The 16,682-nt window shown below is 46.1% G+C and overlaps 1 protein-coding gene across 1 annotated transcript in view; it reads left to right on the top strand.

The window, feature by feature from the left end:
- The first annotated feature begins 529 nt into the window (after positions 1–529).
- Positions 530–16,682, top strand: part of LOC147616301 (uncharacterized) — a 149,144-nt gene continuing 132,991 nt past the window's right edge. Inside the window, exons 1-5 of the mRNA XM_086777027.1 lie at positions 530–1,054; positions 1,183–1,278; positions 1,435–1,479; positions 1,661–1,759; positions 7,130–7,240. Coding sequence (XP_086633153.1) covers positions 941–1,054; positions 1,183–1,278; positions 1,435–1,479; positions 1,661–1,759; positions 7,130–7,240 — 465 coding nt within the window. The 5' untranslated portion in view covers positions 530–940. The remainder of the gene's footprint in view (positions 1,055–1,182; positions 1,279–1,434; positions 1,480–1,660; positions 1,760–7,129; positions 7,241–16,682) is intronic.

The raw sequence follows: 16,682 nt of genomic DNA, 5'->3' as shown, positions 1-16,682 counted from the left end.
TGTGTGTGTGTGTGTGAGACAAAGAGAGTGAGTGTGTATTTACATACATATACCCATGTGTGTGTGTGTTTTTTTTATTGAAGGTGAGAGATTCCTTAAATGTTTTAATAATCTAAAAAGCAAATAGCAACGTAATATTTGAATAGCATTGCACGAGGCCCTGTTTACAATAATGATTTTACATTAACTTTGTGTGTGTGTGTGTGTGTGTGTGAGAGAGAGAGAGAGAGAGAGAGAGAGAGAGAGAGAGAGAGAGAGAGAGAATCCAGGTTGCACTTCTTTACTATTAGCCTTTAGAGAGAGATTTTCTTCTGCCTGGGCCATAGGCAACAACCAATTGCGGATGGGTTTGGGGGCCGTATAGCAACCAACCACCACCACCTTCGTCGTCTCATGCTGGCTACCAAAGCTATAAGAGGTGCTGCATGTCCACATGCAGTCCATGCAAGAGAGAGAGAGAGAGAGAGAGAGAGAGAGAGAGAGAGAGAGAGAGAGAGAGAGCGCAGCACATGCGAACCAGTGAGGAGAGTAGGAACCTCAAACCTTGAAGGTGAGTTTGAACATGCACGGCGCCAGTTACACCTGACGGCAGGCGGCGGCCAACATAGGGCGAGGGGAGGTACAGATCCTTAACGTAGACCTACGAACTCCTCACGGCAGGCAGCGACGACTGACAGATGATGGGGATCCTTAACGAATGGCCCTGCGCCAGGCCTTCTACGTCAAGGACATGCACGGCCTTGCGCCAAGCCTTCTACATCGGGGACCTGCATGAAGGGGCTAAACATTTCGACACCTTGAAATTGTTCTCCCATTATATTAACATTTCTACACCTTGAAATTGTTCTCCCATTATATTATATTATGTAAGAAGGGTGTTAGGCTAGCCACCCAAAGTAAAAAAAATCTGTCTTGCTGGTTCCGTTTACACACCGAGGACATGGCACTGGCCCATTTCTGCATGGCCATCTTGTTTTTCACTTCAGGAGAAGTCGTTCTTCATCATCCAGGGTTTTACAGACGTCGCAGTATGGCCTGCTTTGCTGATGATCAGGTCAGTCTGCGGTTAACAATCCATATTTTCTTCCTTTTTGTTAGACTTTTCTCTTTCGACCTGTAATCTTTGAGCCGTGGTGCACTATGGCAGCGGCTAAATCTGCAGAAGGAAAACTTGTTTTTCAGGGTCAGGCTGCCGAGAGAGATTATGCTTCGGACATTTCGTTTCTGAAGTTCAAGTATGGACTCCAGAATCTGTTCACCGCTGTGAAAATCCTAAGGGTATACCTAAGCTACGTTTCAAACACTTGCTTAGTTTTAAGCATTGCAATGAATGCCTTCTTCTTTTCATTCTATGTAAAATTATGGATCCATCGGAAAGCCTTTGAAAGGTTTTCCTCTTCCCACTTTCATCGGTCTCAACTTCTTATGTCGCAGGATAAAGAAACATCTTCACGGCAAGATTTTCACTTGCTAATGGAGGTATGCTACTTGTATCCCTTATGTCTCATCTTTGTGGATTTTCTTGAAGCGAAAGCATCTCTGCCTCATACCAACAGAGCATGACAATGGGCTCAATCTGTGATCATTATGCAATTTTTATGTTCAAGAAGTCTGAAAATTTGCATGAAATGATTTTTGTCATGGGGTCTAAGCTTTGCAGAAACATAAGAAGTTGGAGGTTGAACACAGTGAGAGCTATTCTGCGCTGCAATTTGAGATTTCATTGGGGAAAGAAGCCCGTCAAATGCTTGAAACTGAGGTAGCTTTTCTCTCTTGTACCTTAATTTGAAGTGCAAAAAAAGGATGTCAAGGTTCAACATAGTTTTACAATACTTACTGTCTTAAGTACTTAGCTGGAAAAAATCTTTCTGAATAGGTGTTACAAAAAACTTTATCAGAGCAATGAGATTGATCAGACTTGAAAGAGAGTATCACAAATCTAATGACATATTCCCATGACAGACGTTATCCTAGTGAGATTTATCAAGAGGATGGTTCATGGCTAGTTGTGTGACTTGGTTAGGGACTTTTGATTTCTTGTGAGACAGATTTTGCTGAGTAAAGCAGGGCTAACAGTTTTTCCTTTTTTTTTTTTCCGGAAAAGAGACTTCTATGAAGTATGAAAAAATATATAAAAGGGAGATTTCGAACCAAGCAAGGGCGAAATCTCAACCAATCAGGTGCCTTGTGTTGCCAACAACGTCCCATATGAATGGCAGTGAAAAAGATGCCATGACCGCACTCTCATAATTTTCTCTCTGCAGCCCTCAAAAATCCATGGATTCTGGTCCAAGTGGCCATTAGGGTGTGGATCATATCACTCCAAATCCTGCAAATGCATTGTGTATCATAAACCAAATTTTCCTCAATGTCTTAGTGCACCAAATGTGTCAGGTTGCAATGCTGGCACTAATCTCCCATGCACTGTCCAATCTCTGTGAAGGTGGGATGTATGTTGATGTCAGAATATGCAGCGGAAATGACAACCAAACTTGGGTAGACAAGAGCAAGTAGACTGCAGAAAATAATCAGCACAAGAAACAAGAGAGATAGGTGTGTAAACTCTTCTCTATACACAAGATCCCGAAAAACTGAATGAGAAAGTGGTGGGGGCTGAGGGGCAATATATACATTTTCATGTGAGCAGTCGGCCAGCCTCAGATGGTGCCCACGACTGAGAAAAATGTCCACGACTGCTGAAAATAGCAGTTGGCCAGCTACAGATGCCTACGCCTAGTCAGAACAAGTCGGCCAGCACTCCTACAGCCCACGACTGATGTAGATCCAGTCGGCCAGCTTCAGAGTGCTCCTGGCATCACCTGGCAGCCCTCCAACCACTAGGAAAAAATGGGAAAAATAGGTAAAAAATACGGGGAGTGTGGAAAAATGATATACGGGCGGGCCCACCCACAACAGAGGCCCTGGTGTATACAAATAGACAGGAGATGACTTCTAACACCCCCTCTCAGCTCCTGGCTGTGTAACCAACCCCAGGGAGCTGGAGTGCCGCCTGAGCGTAGCCTGAGGTAGAGACTTCGTGAAGAGGTCCGCCGCATTGTCCTCCGTCGAACAATAAAGTAGCAAGATGTCACCCGCCAAGATCTTCTCACGAACAAAGTGATACTGTATCTCTATATGCTTGGTCCGGGCATGGAAAACCGGGTTCCGAGCAATAGCTATACAACTCTGGTTATCACACTGGATGACTGTGGGCTCCCTCTGTGGAAACCCCATCTCGCCTAGCAGCCTCCGCAGCCATACAGCCTCACAAGCAGCACCACAAGCAGCCCGATACTCTGCCTCTGTCGAAGAAAGGGCAATAGTTGGCTGCTTCTTGCTGCTCCAAGAAACTGTTCCTGAGCCGAGGGTAAAAGTGTATCCTGAAGTAGATCTCCTTGTGTCTGGATCTCCTCCCTAATCTGAGTCACTCCAACCTTGGAGCTTGACTCCATTCCCTCCTGTGTAAAAGAGTCCCAGATCCTTCGTGCTCTGCAGATACCGCAAGATCCGCAATCCTGCATCCCAATGAGTCTTCAATGGCGTTTGCATAAAAGAGCTCAATAGTCCCACGGAGAAGCTCAAGTCCAATCTGGTGTTCAGCAACCAGATCAATGAACCAACCAACTTCCGGTACTGCGAGGCATCAACTGGCTCACAAGGATCTGTAACGGTTAACTTTGTGTTCGGGTCCATCGGCGAAGTAATAGGCTTGCAGTTCTCCATCCCAAAGGCCTCAAGCAACTCATGAACATACCGCTGTTGAGAGACGAAAAACCCCCTCTGGGTCTGCCAGATCTCCAATCCCAAGAAGAAGTGGAGTAAGCCTAAGTCGGTCATCTCAAACTCCTTTGACAAGGCAGCCTTCGTCACTCCAATGTGCTCCACATGACCGCCGGTGAGAATGAGATCATCCACATAAAGGATGATAAGTGTGACCATGCCGCGTTCCCGAAAGAGATACAGGTTCGGATCTGCAACCGATCTCTGAAATCCAGTCCGCAAAGGGAAGGCTTCATCGGAGAAGTCTTCTGAGAAGAAGTCCGATGCTGACCGCGAGAAACTGAAGGCAGAGAGGACCTGTAATGATTGTGGCGAGAAAGGCCACTACTGGAGGCAGTGTCCCAAGCGGAAGACCGAGAAGGGTGAAGATTCCTCAGTAGCAATCATGAAGACTCCGGCTTTTGTGCACCTGGAGGTGATGGACACCGATGTTTCATTTTCTTGAGGCAGGGAGGAGATTGGAGGACTCTCTGCAACGGATACTTGGGAGTGGATTCTCGATAGTGGTGCTTCCAGGCACATGACTCCTTCCCGTTCCGGTTTACAAGATCTCTGCAGGCTTTCTGGTCATATTCTTACTGGGGATACGTCCACTATCCTAGTTCACAGTGAGGGTAGGATGGAGATAGTTCCCGATGGCAGAGGGGGGAAGCATTCCTCCCGGGTGTTGTATGTTCCGGCACTTGGTTTTCATCTGTTGTCAGTGCATCAAGTTTGCAAGACTGGCGTACGGGTGGAGTTTGATGAGCATTTTGTTGCTCTCCGGGACAAAGCAACAGGCCAAGTAGTTTGGGAAGGCGGAGTGGAGAATGGAGTTTACAGGCTTTCAGCACTCTCTCTCCCAGGTCCTCAGGTTTGTGATGAGTGGCAGTCTGGTAATGGCCACTTAAGTGTGGATACGCTGTAGGTGCGGGCTTTCTGGGGGACCAGATGGTGGATAGCTTGCCAATAGATGGCAGCAGTTGGCAGGAACTTTCCAGTACTGATGTTGGTAGTTCTTGTGTTCATGAGTCAGAGGAAGCTGAACAGGTCACTTATGCTCTGATGTCTCGTAGTGTTCGGGACACAGAACTTCCAGTTGTTGAGGATGTTCTTTCCACGGAGACCTTTCGGAAAGCGAGGCAAGTGGCAGGTGCTTACTTGCAGAAGGAGGTGGTTTCTCCAGGCTTTGTGGTTCCGGATTCAGAGGGGGTGGTTGACAGGTTTCATCAGGTTTCCAGGACTTGTTTGTGCACCGTAACAGGTGTTAATCCTTGTGAGCAGTGTGATGTCTCTGTGACTCAGAAGCAGGATGGTTCATTGATCTGGTTGATGGACACCAGTTTGGACGGGAGCTTCCTGATGAGGCAGTTGAGCTCATGGTTGCGGATGTCTCTTTGGGAGGCAAGATTGCGTTTCCTGTGGTTTCTGCGACATGCGAAGGATCAGGGACTCTTGTACACAAGAGGGGGATTGTTGGATGGAGTCCGACTCCACGGTTGGAGTGACTCAGTTTGGAGAGGAGATCCGGACATGAGGGGATCTACTTCAGGCCCAGGAGCAGTTTTACGGAGCAGTTGGAGATAGTCATCTTTTGCCTTGTCGAGAACAGAGGCAGAGTACCGGGCTGTTTGTGAGGTGGTACGGATGCAGAGGTTGCATAGCAAGTTTAGGCTTCCACTGGAGGAACCCATGGTCATCCAGAGGCACTTTGTTCGTGAACAGATCGTTGCTGATGACATCTTGCTAGAGTTCTGTTCGACGGAGGACAGTATGGTGGACCTCTTCACGAAGTGGCTCTCTCAGGATTTGCTCGAGCGGCACCCCAGCTCCCTGTGGTTGGTTTCACAGCCAGGAGCTGAGAGGGGGTGTTAGAAGTCATCTCCTGTCCAGTTTTATACACCAGGGCCTTTGTTGTGGGTGTGCCCGCCCTTATGAGGTGTTTTTTCATTTTTCCTCACTCCCCGCATTTTTCCCCTATTTTTTCCTATTTTTCTGTGGCTTGGGAGGCAGCCCTGAGGCGGCTGGAGGACCAGTAGCTGGCCGACTGCCCAGACATCAGTCGTGGACCGCTGTGATCTGGTCGACTGGATGCAGGCAGTCGTGGGCCTTATGAGCTTCTGCTGGCCGACTGTTGCTACAGTCGTGTAGGGACTTTTCAGCAGGCCAACTGCCTATCTGGGGGCATATAAATAGGCCCCAGCCCCCATACCATATTTGTATCATATTCGGGATCTTCTTGTGTATATCAGAGCAGAGTTACACGCCTACATCTCTCTCTCTCTTGTGCTGTTTTTCTGCCTGCGTTTTTTGCTCGTGTTCCCAGATCTGGTCATCATCTCCACTGCGTATTCTGACAAAGGAAGCTAGCTCTGATACCAATTGTTGGAATTAGGGTTAGGGTTGCAACAATGCACACACACAACATAGAGAAGCTTGAGAGCACACAAACTCACTAGATTAGAATGAACAAATGTGTGCCAGATACAAAAGATAAGTACACACCCCAAAATGAGTAGATAGGAGGGCGTATACACGCATCTTCCTAGTGAGGGAAAAAGTATCCTGGCGGTCCTAAGTGTGTTCACACACATCACTACCATATAATGCCACAAAGCCTTCTCAAAGTAGAGAAGGAGAATTGCCATATTCTATTGCCTAAGCTGAGCCGAAGCAATCACCTTCCAAAAAGTAAAGATGTTATCCACGATTCTCCTATCTTGGATGAAGAGATCCCAATGCCTTTGACATAAAGAAACTGGAAGCCTGTGATCTCTTGGGCACTTCCGGCACGGAAGAGCCTAAAGGACCTTCTCGAGCTTATCGGCTGAGAAGGGGGAATCCAATGATTGCTGAAGATTGAGAAACAACTGGCTGTATTTTCTGCCAATGGAAAGAACGATCCACTGTGGATGGCCCTTGACGATGGTGCTGGAATCAACTACCTATGAAAGGAGCTGGCTGCTAATAGAAATACACACCCCTCCCTGGTTCCCCCCTAGGACCAAAAGTTGGGTACCAGAAAGTGTGACTGTGGCCCGATCAACTTTATGGAGGCAAAATTTATTTTTTGGTCCGAGGGAAATATAATGTGTCCAAACACCATCTGGAGTCGTCTTGGAATGCCACATCTTAGTTTGAAACATAAAAAAAAGTCCTCCCACATGCATAGCTATGTACACAGGCAGGCACACATGTGCATGATGCATACACACATGAGCATGCAAGTTCACACAAGTCTGATTACAAAAATGGATCTTAATTACACCAGATGAAATTGTATATATATAAATATAAATATAAATAAATAAGATATGTATAGATATGTATCTCATGATGCTAAGCTAATTAATAGGCTGAACTGAAACAGGTTTTGGATCTCAGACGTGACTCATCTTCAAAAGGTACTGAGATAAAAAATCTGAAGGAGGAGGTAAAAGCATTGATGGAGTCACGTAATGAGTTGGCTGAAAACTTGAAGGTAATACAGCAATCAGTTGCAATTCTTGCTTTATATGCCGATCTAAGTACACAGTCTAAAAATTCATATTGCTGGTTCCATATTGCAGAAGTTGATCTCTTTTGCTCTAAATATGCTGGCCATATTTGCATATTCTCATAGGTTGTCGCCTCAGGCATTGGAGTTTCCAATTACAGTTGTACACATATTTCTACCCTAATGCAGCCTACCATGGCTGCACACTCATGGTCTTGTCGCTTTATGCAAATAGGGATTTCACAATGATCTATTGCTCAACTAATCTACCCTCTACATGGCCTCTGTAGAGATGCCTTCTTATAGTCCTCTTGGTGCTCTGCTGCACCCTAGAGGCCTCTTTTGTCCCTTTCTGGAGTACTGCTCACAACATGGACTGATTCTTCTGCTAAACCCTGGTCCTAATTGTAACCGGTAGCCTAGCATATGAGAGTTGGGGCTGATGCATGCGACATCCCCTCTTTGCTTATCTTGGAACAATGGGGAGGGTGATTGTACCCAAGGTTCTGTGTGGATCTGAGATTAGTGTCATGGCAACAAGTGAAGGGTCTAGAGTCTAGACCTGGTTTTGGTGACAAATCTGTTGCCGATTTTGCCAAAAGAAATCTTCTCCTGTTCTTGCTCTCAAAACGAAAGTAGAATTGATCAAAGCTAAACCAAGAAAACTTAGGAGCTGTTTGAAATGAATCTACTCGAGAATATCTAGATAGAATGGCTAGAGGAAGGTTTGGAAGGTAGGTTCTTTGCTTCCAAGCCCCACCATCAAAACCATCAGCTGTGCATATAGACAAAAGTTTATGTTTTCCAGCCATTGGAAGATTTTTGTTTGAGAAACCCAAAAACTCATCCTCATGGGTTAGATCATTCTATGTGCACTCAACTAGTGAAAACTCTATTGGGTATTTTGGAGTAAGTTGGTGTGAACACCTCCTTTTAGGCTGTGAACAGCCCTTATTAAGGTCTAGGTCAAAAGATGAGGCTTGATGCCTATAAAAGCATGTACTTGGGTGGTTCCATTATTACAATGAGTATCATTTGAGTTGTGCAACGTATCTCCCTTGTGGTTTGTCACATCTCTCTCTCTCTCTCTCTTCACCATTGTCATGGCTTGAACTTCATCTCTCTCCTTGAATCCTCATCTCTTTTCCACACTCACATCATGGATATCTTCCAACCTCCATAGCTTGCTCTCTGATTTTGTGGATACCAACATGGTATCAGAGCTAGGGTGAACCCATTAAGAGTGCATCCGCCATCATTGTCATCATCATGGATGCTTTTTGATGTTGCTGGCTCTAGCAAACCTTGCGTTCTCTCCACACTGCAGCCACGTAGCGCGCTCTGCTGCTAGAGCCGCCACTGAACCGCCGGCCAAATGGGCGGTCATTTTGCAGAGGTGGCCACCTCTGCCCATCCTCGACAAGTTACAACATACATCATCACGTGAATGGAATTATGGTTATTCGAATTGTGGAGAAGATAGTGCATGCATACATTTACTTTGCCTATAATATGCAGCCTAAGGAGGAGTCAGAAAAAGCGTGCAAGAATTTGGAGAAAGTATTGTCACAAACTAGCTTGCATGGAGGGAAAGGGCATATTAAAAAGGATGAGAAAAAATCTAGTGCAAGTGGTGATGTGCCATGCAAGCTATGCTTCAGTGGTGCCAAGGCAAGAAAGTTCCTTGCTATGGCATGCAATGTAGAAGGGGAAGTAACCACTCGATTTCAAGATCCATATGAAGGATGGAAAAAAGTCCACTATGCAGTGCTTGATAGGACTAATGGTGGCCAAACACATATAGCAAAGGCCCAAGTGTGACTAGAACTCAACTCCCTTGCATTGTTATTGCAAAAGTTGACTTTTGGAACTGCTGATGCAACATTGTCATGATTCATATGCAACTTGAAATTTTGTAACTCACCTCCATAATTGCGGTGGGTTGAGTGGTGGCAGAAGTGGCTACGGAGGCGGCGGGGGAGGATGTATTCACATCCGGCACTAGAGAGATGACGTCATCATATGCCAATGAGTTCCTACCACTATCCCGGCCACTTGCTCCACCCATAATCTTCTTAAACTTGTCGTCGGATACACTTTGGGAGACTTGCTTGCATGGTGCAACTTCCCCCCTCCCACCTTTGTGAGATGTTAGAGAAGCCTTGTGACGTTGCTTGAATAGTTTTTACCACCACAATACCTACGAGTCCACTTACACGACTTGGACTTGTTGGTGGCTTTCTTGAAATGGATAGTGTGCAACTTGAAGGCTTCATTCATCTCCTTCACCATTGTGATGAGCTTGCCGCTTGAAATGAAATGAAATGATATATTAACGTCTCTAAGAGGCCATAGTGGCCTACGAGACCAAAACTGAGAGTACATCTGAAGTTGGTGTCTCATCAAAGAGAACAACTAAACGAGACTAAAAAGTACAATAAACTGATTGTCCTACAGTTATAAGAACAGAACTGTAAGACTCCGAGATGATACTGAGTAGAAAATACTGGAAAATACTGAAAAATGTATATCAGGTAGATCCATGTATGCTGATCAGTTGAAGTGTTGCCCTTTCCTTAGATCAAGTATCTCCGCCGTGGGGCTGTCTAGAATGGAGAGGTCGTAGAAGCGAGGTAGGCGCCTCCAATGCCGAGCAATAATGGCTTTGATCTGGTGATGGTGAGGATGCCGTGGTTGGGATCCTGGTGGGCGTGGCCGACGAGCACGACATAAGATAACTGCTCTATCAGTGGTGACTTCCTGGGAGCTTGGTCGGTGCCCTGATGGCCCAATGGAGGAGGTATCAGGAGGTGTGTGGGCTAGGTTGCTGGTGCTGGTGCCGAAGAAATCTGTCAGGGTCCTCTGTCTAGGTACATCATGGCTCGGCCTCCTGTTTGCCAAGAGGGTCTCTCTGTGTCTCCTGAGCTTAGAGGCAGTGATATCTCCCCCGGATCTCATAATAGACTGTACATCTGTACATCGGCAAATGTAGTGTTCCTCTGTCTCTACCTCCTGGTAGCATAGCTGACAAATGTGGTCATCCACGATCTGATGCACATATCGCCCTGTCTCAATCTGCAGTTGGTGTGATGAGATCCCTCCTTGAGAGAGAGAGAGAGAGGGATAGGCCTCGAGAGAGGCTAAGGCCCAAGGGAGAGAGAGGGAGAGAGAGGGGGACTCGGAGAGAGAGAGAGAGAGAGAGAAAGAAAGCTGTATTAACGTCTACTAGAGGCCGAACTCAACCTATGAGACAAATCAATGTACAACTGTCAATGTCTTTGGATGTCCAAAAAAAAAAGGACAAAATGAACATGAAATAAAGTATGAAAGTACTGAGCTAGTGGGGGGGTGTGATGGATGGAGCACTACTGCTAGAGGCTCAGTATGCAACCTATATGCGTAGGGCATACAAGAATGCAATGCAGATCTGTCTAGCTCCAACCAGTACCATAATGGGGATGTAATATGTGATACATAGGCGATGGTGAGGCAAAAATACCTCGGAGCATGATCTCCGGGTGTGTGTAAGTGAGCTAGCCGCTCCTGGATATGGTGCTGATGTCGAGCCTGTATCTCTGTGATCTCCCTCTGATGTAGTCTGGGAGTCTGGTAGCTTGGTGCTCTCGGTCTCCGTTTGGCTCGGAGGTCCGCAACGCGTTGAAGTGTAACCCCCTCCCGTGTCAGGGTAGGCACTGGGATAGATCTCTGGAAGAAATCAGTGAGCTGGAGCTGTCGCCCAGCCAAATCTGCGCTGGTCTGCGGACTCCATGATCTGGCGGAGTGAGGGATGTCCACTGAAGATGGTGGTGTATCTCTCTCTAATGACACTATATGCTCTGCATTTGCATACATAATGTTCCTCACTCTCAACCTCCTCTTGGCATAGTCTGCATGTTCTCTCTACTCTCGGGATCCGTGCTGCCCTACTTGCCTCAATCTCAAGCTGGTGTGATGACACTCTGAGCTGGCCAATCGCCACTCGGGCACTGTGAGGCATGTACACATCCATGTATCCAGGTCTCTGTATGAATCCATCCGCTGAGATATGCATAAATTGATCTCTGTAGTATAGCATCTTCGGTAGTAGAGGCTGACTGGGTGTAATCCAAGTCTCTTGAGTGTATCGCTGCCATTAATCCTGCCGAAGGACTCTGTTTCTCTCACTGTGAGAGAGCTTGATGTGTGGTGCATGTATATCATACTGTGCATAAGACAACATTTCGGACCACCTTTGGGCTATATGAGTTCTTGGTCATGTCCTTTGGCTTGACAAATGCTCCTACCACCTTTAACAAGATGATGGAGGGGATTTTCTGGCCTCATCGAGCGTTTGTGGGCACATTCTTTGATGGCATGATTGTGCATTCACGCTCAGAGGAGCATAGGGAGCATTTGGCCAGAGTGTTTGAAGAACTCCGGAAGCAAAGGGTTGTCATAAATGGCAGGAAGAGTGAGTTATTCTTGGAAGAAAATACTTCTTGGGGCACATTGTGTCTAAAGATGGAGTCCGTATGGATCCTTCGAAAGTAGAAGCAATTCTCAATTGGCCAGATTTGAGGACCGTGCATGTTGTACGTAGCTTTTTGGGATTGTGTTTCTATTACAGGCGATACATACAGTATTTTGCTGAGATTGCTTCGCCTCTTCATGCTTTGACAAAGAAGGGAACTCCGTTTCGATTGGTTGATCGGGAAATTGCAGCCTTTAAGAAGCTTAAAGAAAAGCTAACTTCAGATCCCATATTGGTACTATCGGATTTCCGAAAGGCTTTTGTTTCCAGTGTGATGCATGTGGGAACAACATTGGGACAGTTCTCATGCAGGAAGGACATGTGATAGCCTATGAGAGTCGTATATTACAGAATGCCGAGAAGCATCTACAGGCCTATGAGAAAGAGATGTTGGCTGTAATTCATGCTCTTTCTACATGGAAACACTATTTGCTTGGGGCTGATTTCACTGTGCAGACAGATCATCAAAACTTGGCGTTATTTCCTCACGCAGACTAAGCTTTCTGAGAAGCATATGAGATGGGCCAACTTTTTGTCTATGTTTCACTTTCAGATTGTACATGTGGAAGGCAAAAAGAATGTTGTGGCAGATGCTTTGTCACACAAGCCATAGGTCTCAGCAATTTCACTTGCTTATCATCATGAGCTTGATGAGATGAAAGAGCAATATGCGCAAGATGAGGATTTTGGCGGGGTCTATGATCAGATGTCTAAAGGTCAGTGGCATGATCATTATACTCGTAGGGATGGCTTTTTGTTGATGCATGGTAGACTGTGTTACCAGGCAATTTTGACTCAAGGTTATGATTGAAAGTCATGCTCCCCCGTATGTAGGTCATAGCATTGAGGCCACGGTAAAGGTAGTTGAGGATTTCTTTTATTGGCCGACCTTGAGAAGACTTTTGTCACGAAAGATCGCAAGAGATTGAAGATTTCAACACTCCGAATGCTTCCATCGCGAAGACTTCCACTCTCATCAACTCTACTTGCATTTGGTAAGCTTTGATGCTTAAATATGGAAGCAAGTAGTAGGAGGGAGGAGGAGGATGTCATGTTCACATACCCTCTGTAGTGTTCTCTTGTCCTACGTGCTCTCTTGCAGATTGTTGCTACCATGTGTTGATGGAACAATAGAGAGCAGATGGTACGGAACATGGGCACTTGAGAGGGTAGTGTGAGTTGCAGATCTACACCGACAACCACTTTGTTTGCAATACTGTATTCATATGCATTGGTATGGAAATCTGGTTAGAAATGCCGATGACACTATGTACGTGATGTTAGCATTATTCATCTCCTGGTAGTGTGCCCAAGTTGTGTATCAGGGGTGCCCAGATTTATCCCGGTTTTCCCTCATGTTCAGGCCCTTGGTTGTAGGGTTGGCCACCCATTTTTCACATGTTTATTTTTGTCTAGTCTGTTGGAAATAAGTGCACACTAGGTGTACTATTTCTAGTCTAGTTTCACTTAAGTCTTTGTGTCTTGAGTCTAGTGCCATGTGGCACCTCTACATTTATCCCATAAGTCAGTCTACTCAATCTTGTACTTCTCACCTATATATTGTAGGTGTCACATCAATGAAAGTATCAATCTTGTGTCTTGTCTACACTCATCTCAAGGTAACTCTTTGTCTTTCATTTGTTTTGTTTCATTTCTAGTTTTGCTCTTGCTTTCATATTTCCTACATGGTATCAGAGCTAGGTTTGCTCCTCTAGTCTTGCCACTCCCATTTCTGCCCCGCCATTTGCTGCGCAAGCCTCTACATCTGCTGCCCCCCCTTTCTATACTTCTTCATCATCAAGGTTGGACCTGCGCAGCTGCTCTGGAAGACGCCATTTTCTGCGCCAGTTTTTGCTGCCTGCGTTGGCCTGTTTACAGTTGCTGCTGCCTGCGCTTCACCCTCTACAGGCTGCACATCACTCCATACCTGCAGCTATACATGGATGAGCAGCACTTGTGTTGCCCCGACATCTGCTCCTGGCCCCCGTACTGCTCCTGAATTCTGCGCCATCTTCTTCAACAGGCTGCACTTCTCCAGGAGCTGCCCGAGGTTCTGCAACAAATTCTCCACCTCTGCTCTCTGGTCTCTCTAGGTATCGTGGCCCTGTACTACATCTTTCTCTATTTGCAAAAATCTCTGTTCGCAGCTCTCTCTCTTTCTCTCTCTCTCGGGTTACCCCTGAAAGGGTGGAAGACCTGAGAAAAAAACCAAAGTGGTATGCTTCAATATTTTCAGTTCTATTTTTCTTCAAAAATAATTCAAAACTGAACTCTCTCTTGTAAGGGAATAGACACTGCCCTTGCATCATTAGCAAGAGGTAAGACCTTCCCACATGGCATCTTCTACCCATTCTCTCATGTCTATCGACAAATTCAATGGGTCCAACTTTCATACTTGGCAAATCAAAATCAAGTGCCATCTTATGAAAGAAGGCCTGTGGGATGTTGTTCATCATGCTACTCCCGAAGATTCCGACATTGAGCAAGTTATCACTTATGCTCCCACTGCCAAGAATGACAAAGCCTATGCTATCATCTTGCTCGGTCTTGGAGATGATTACATTCACCACATCTCTGACATACAGTCTGCTTCTCGAGCATGGATCACTTTGGATACCCTGTTTGGACCCCGCTCTAAAAACTCTAAGATTGCACTTATGATCTCATTCTTTGATCTATATATGCAGGAGGGAGCTACTATAGCCTCTCATGTCAATTATTTTCGCAGTCTTATGGTTCAGCTTGCATCAGTGAAGTCCCCCATCTCCGAAGATATTGCTATTGCTGTGCTTCTCAAAAGCTTACCTGACACCTATGCTACTCTTGTCACTACCTTCAAGTATCACAATAATCCTACTCTTGAAGGTATCATCAATGCTCTCCAAGAAGAGGAAAGAACAAAACAACAAAAGGTAACTGACACTGCATTTTTAGCAAAGAAAGGAGGTTCTAAGGTAAGAAAGCCTTGCCCCCATTGTGGAAAAACTAATCATATGGAGAAGGACTGCTTCAAGGCTCATCCATGCACCATTTGTGGCCGTGATAATCACCGGGAGAAGGACTGCTACTCTAAACCTCTACATCAGCCCCTGCATCTGCCTCAGCACATGTTGCTGCAGCATCTACAACAGCAGATCTTGCTGTTCATTCCTCACATGATGAGGAATGGGCTTTCTGATTACTTCACCTTTCTTGTCTACCACTTTGACCACCGATGATGTAGGTCAAGGGGTTCTAGTCTCTTACTCATCATGCTTTTTGACCTCTCTCTTGTCCCTACCCAAGAGGCAGCGATTGCCCTTGAGGAGGGGTTGTCTTCAAGGTCCATCTGTTTGTCTACAGTCAGTCTTCTATCTATCTAGTCTTGTCTGTCTATCTATCTGTTGTCTGTCTATCTGTCTATCAATCTGACTGTGTCTTGTTTTAGATCCATCTTGTCCCTACCCTTGTGGACCCATATGAGGATATCACTTGAGGAGGGGTGTCTTAGGATCTTCTTGTCTCTCATGTCTAGTCTCTCAGTCTATCAGTCTTTATGTCTATCTTCTAGTCTTGTCTTTTTGTCTTCCTCCTAGTGTCCACTTAAGGAGGGTGTTGGAAATAAGTGCACACTAGGTGTACTATTTCTAGTCTAGTTTCACTTAAGTCTTTGTGTCTTGAGTCTAGTGCCATGTGGCACCTCTACATTTATCCCATAAGTCAGTCTACTCAATCTTGTACTTCTCACCTATCTATTGTAGGTGTCACATCAATGAAAGTATCAATCTTGTGTCTTGTCTACACTCATCTCAAGGTAACTCTTTGTCTTTCATTTGTTTTGTTTCATTTCTAGTTTTGCTCTTGCTTTCATATTTCCTACATAGTCGTGGGTCTTTCTTTCTAGAGCCAGTTGGCCAGCTCTCCACGCCTTGCCAACACCTTCTGCCCAGGTGGTCACTACCTCGGCGGATGCTGTCCCAGGGTCATGGTTCTTGCCCGTGACAGTTAGCTCTTTGAGGACTATGTTTTGCTTTCGGGCCCTAGTGGTCCTTTGAAGCAACGTATGGAGATTGCAGGTAAACCCGATCAGTGCCGGGTTTGTCACCAACAGGGTCACTTTGCTCGAGATTGCCCTCGGGCTCGGGGTCGCAGGAGGCCTCGCAAGCTTGGTTCTCAGGCACCACCTCCCTTGGATCCTTCCCATCCTACAGTCCGCCAGGTGTGGCGAGCTGTCTCTCATGCTCGACCCCCGTGGTGCGATTGATGGGAAGACTTCCTCGGATCTTGTACCTCAGATAGATGATGTTTCTGGGCAGAGGGATGTATCAGCTCATGCATCTTTGCAGGGAGATGATATATCAGATCAGGATGATTTTGTTGAGTCCTCTCTACTTGGAGGGGGCGATAGGTAGGATGTTCTTCGCAGTGGGGATCATGTCTTGCAGGATTTTTAGCATGATGCCATTGCCCTTGATTCTCCGCAGGGCGCACAGGTTTCTCGTACATATGCAGGTACTGTGCAGGGTCTCGGACAAGGGCATGTCAGTGGACTTTGCCCCCGTGGATTATCCCGTCCTCCAGCATTATGAGAAGCGTCCTTAGGCTGCCCATCGTCTTCTTAGATCGGGGGCCAAACCCTCTTCTCTTCCATGAGAATCGTCTCATGGAATGTTCAGGGCCTTGGAGGGCTTCCCACCCGTGGTAGGAAGCGCCTTCTGAAGGACCAGCTTCAACCTGCTGTTACAGGAGGGTCTATACTTTTGTTGCAGGAACACAAATTGGATAGATCTCAGTGTAGCAAAACTGGTAAGATGCTTTCTGGCCACACCTTTTGGTCTTGGGCTGTTGGGACTAGAGGGGGTGTTTGCATTTCAGTGCAGCATCTGTTATGCCTCATGTTATTGGGCACGATGTTATCGTCCCTGCTAGAGCGCAGTG

The sequence above is a fragment of the Cibotium barometz genome, chromosome 38 (genome assembly GCF_041138505.1).
Source record: "Cibotium barometz isolate CiBa-2024 chromosome 38, ASM4113850v1, whole genome shotgun sequence".
In the NCBI taxonomy this organism is placed as follows: domain Eukaryota; kingdom Viridiplantae; phylum Streptophyta; class Polypodiopsida; order Cyatheales; family Cibotiaceae; genus Cibotium; species Cibotium barometz.
Note: the sequence above shows the minus strand (reverse complement) of the source record. Positions and strands in the feature narration are given on the sequence as shown.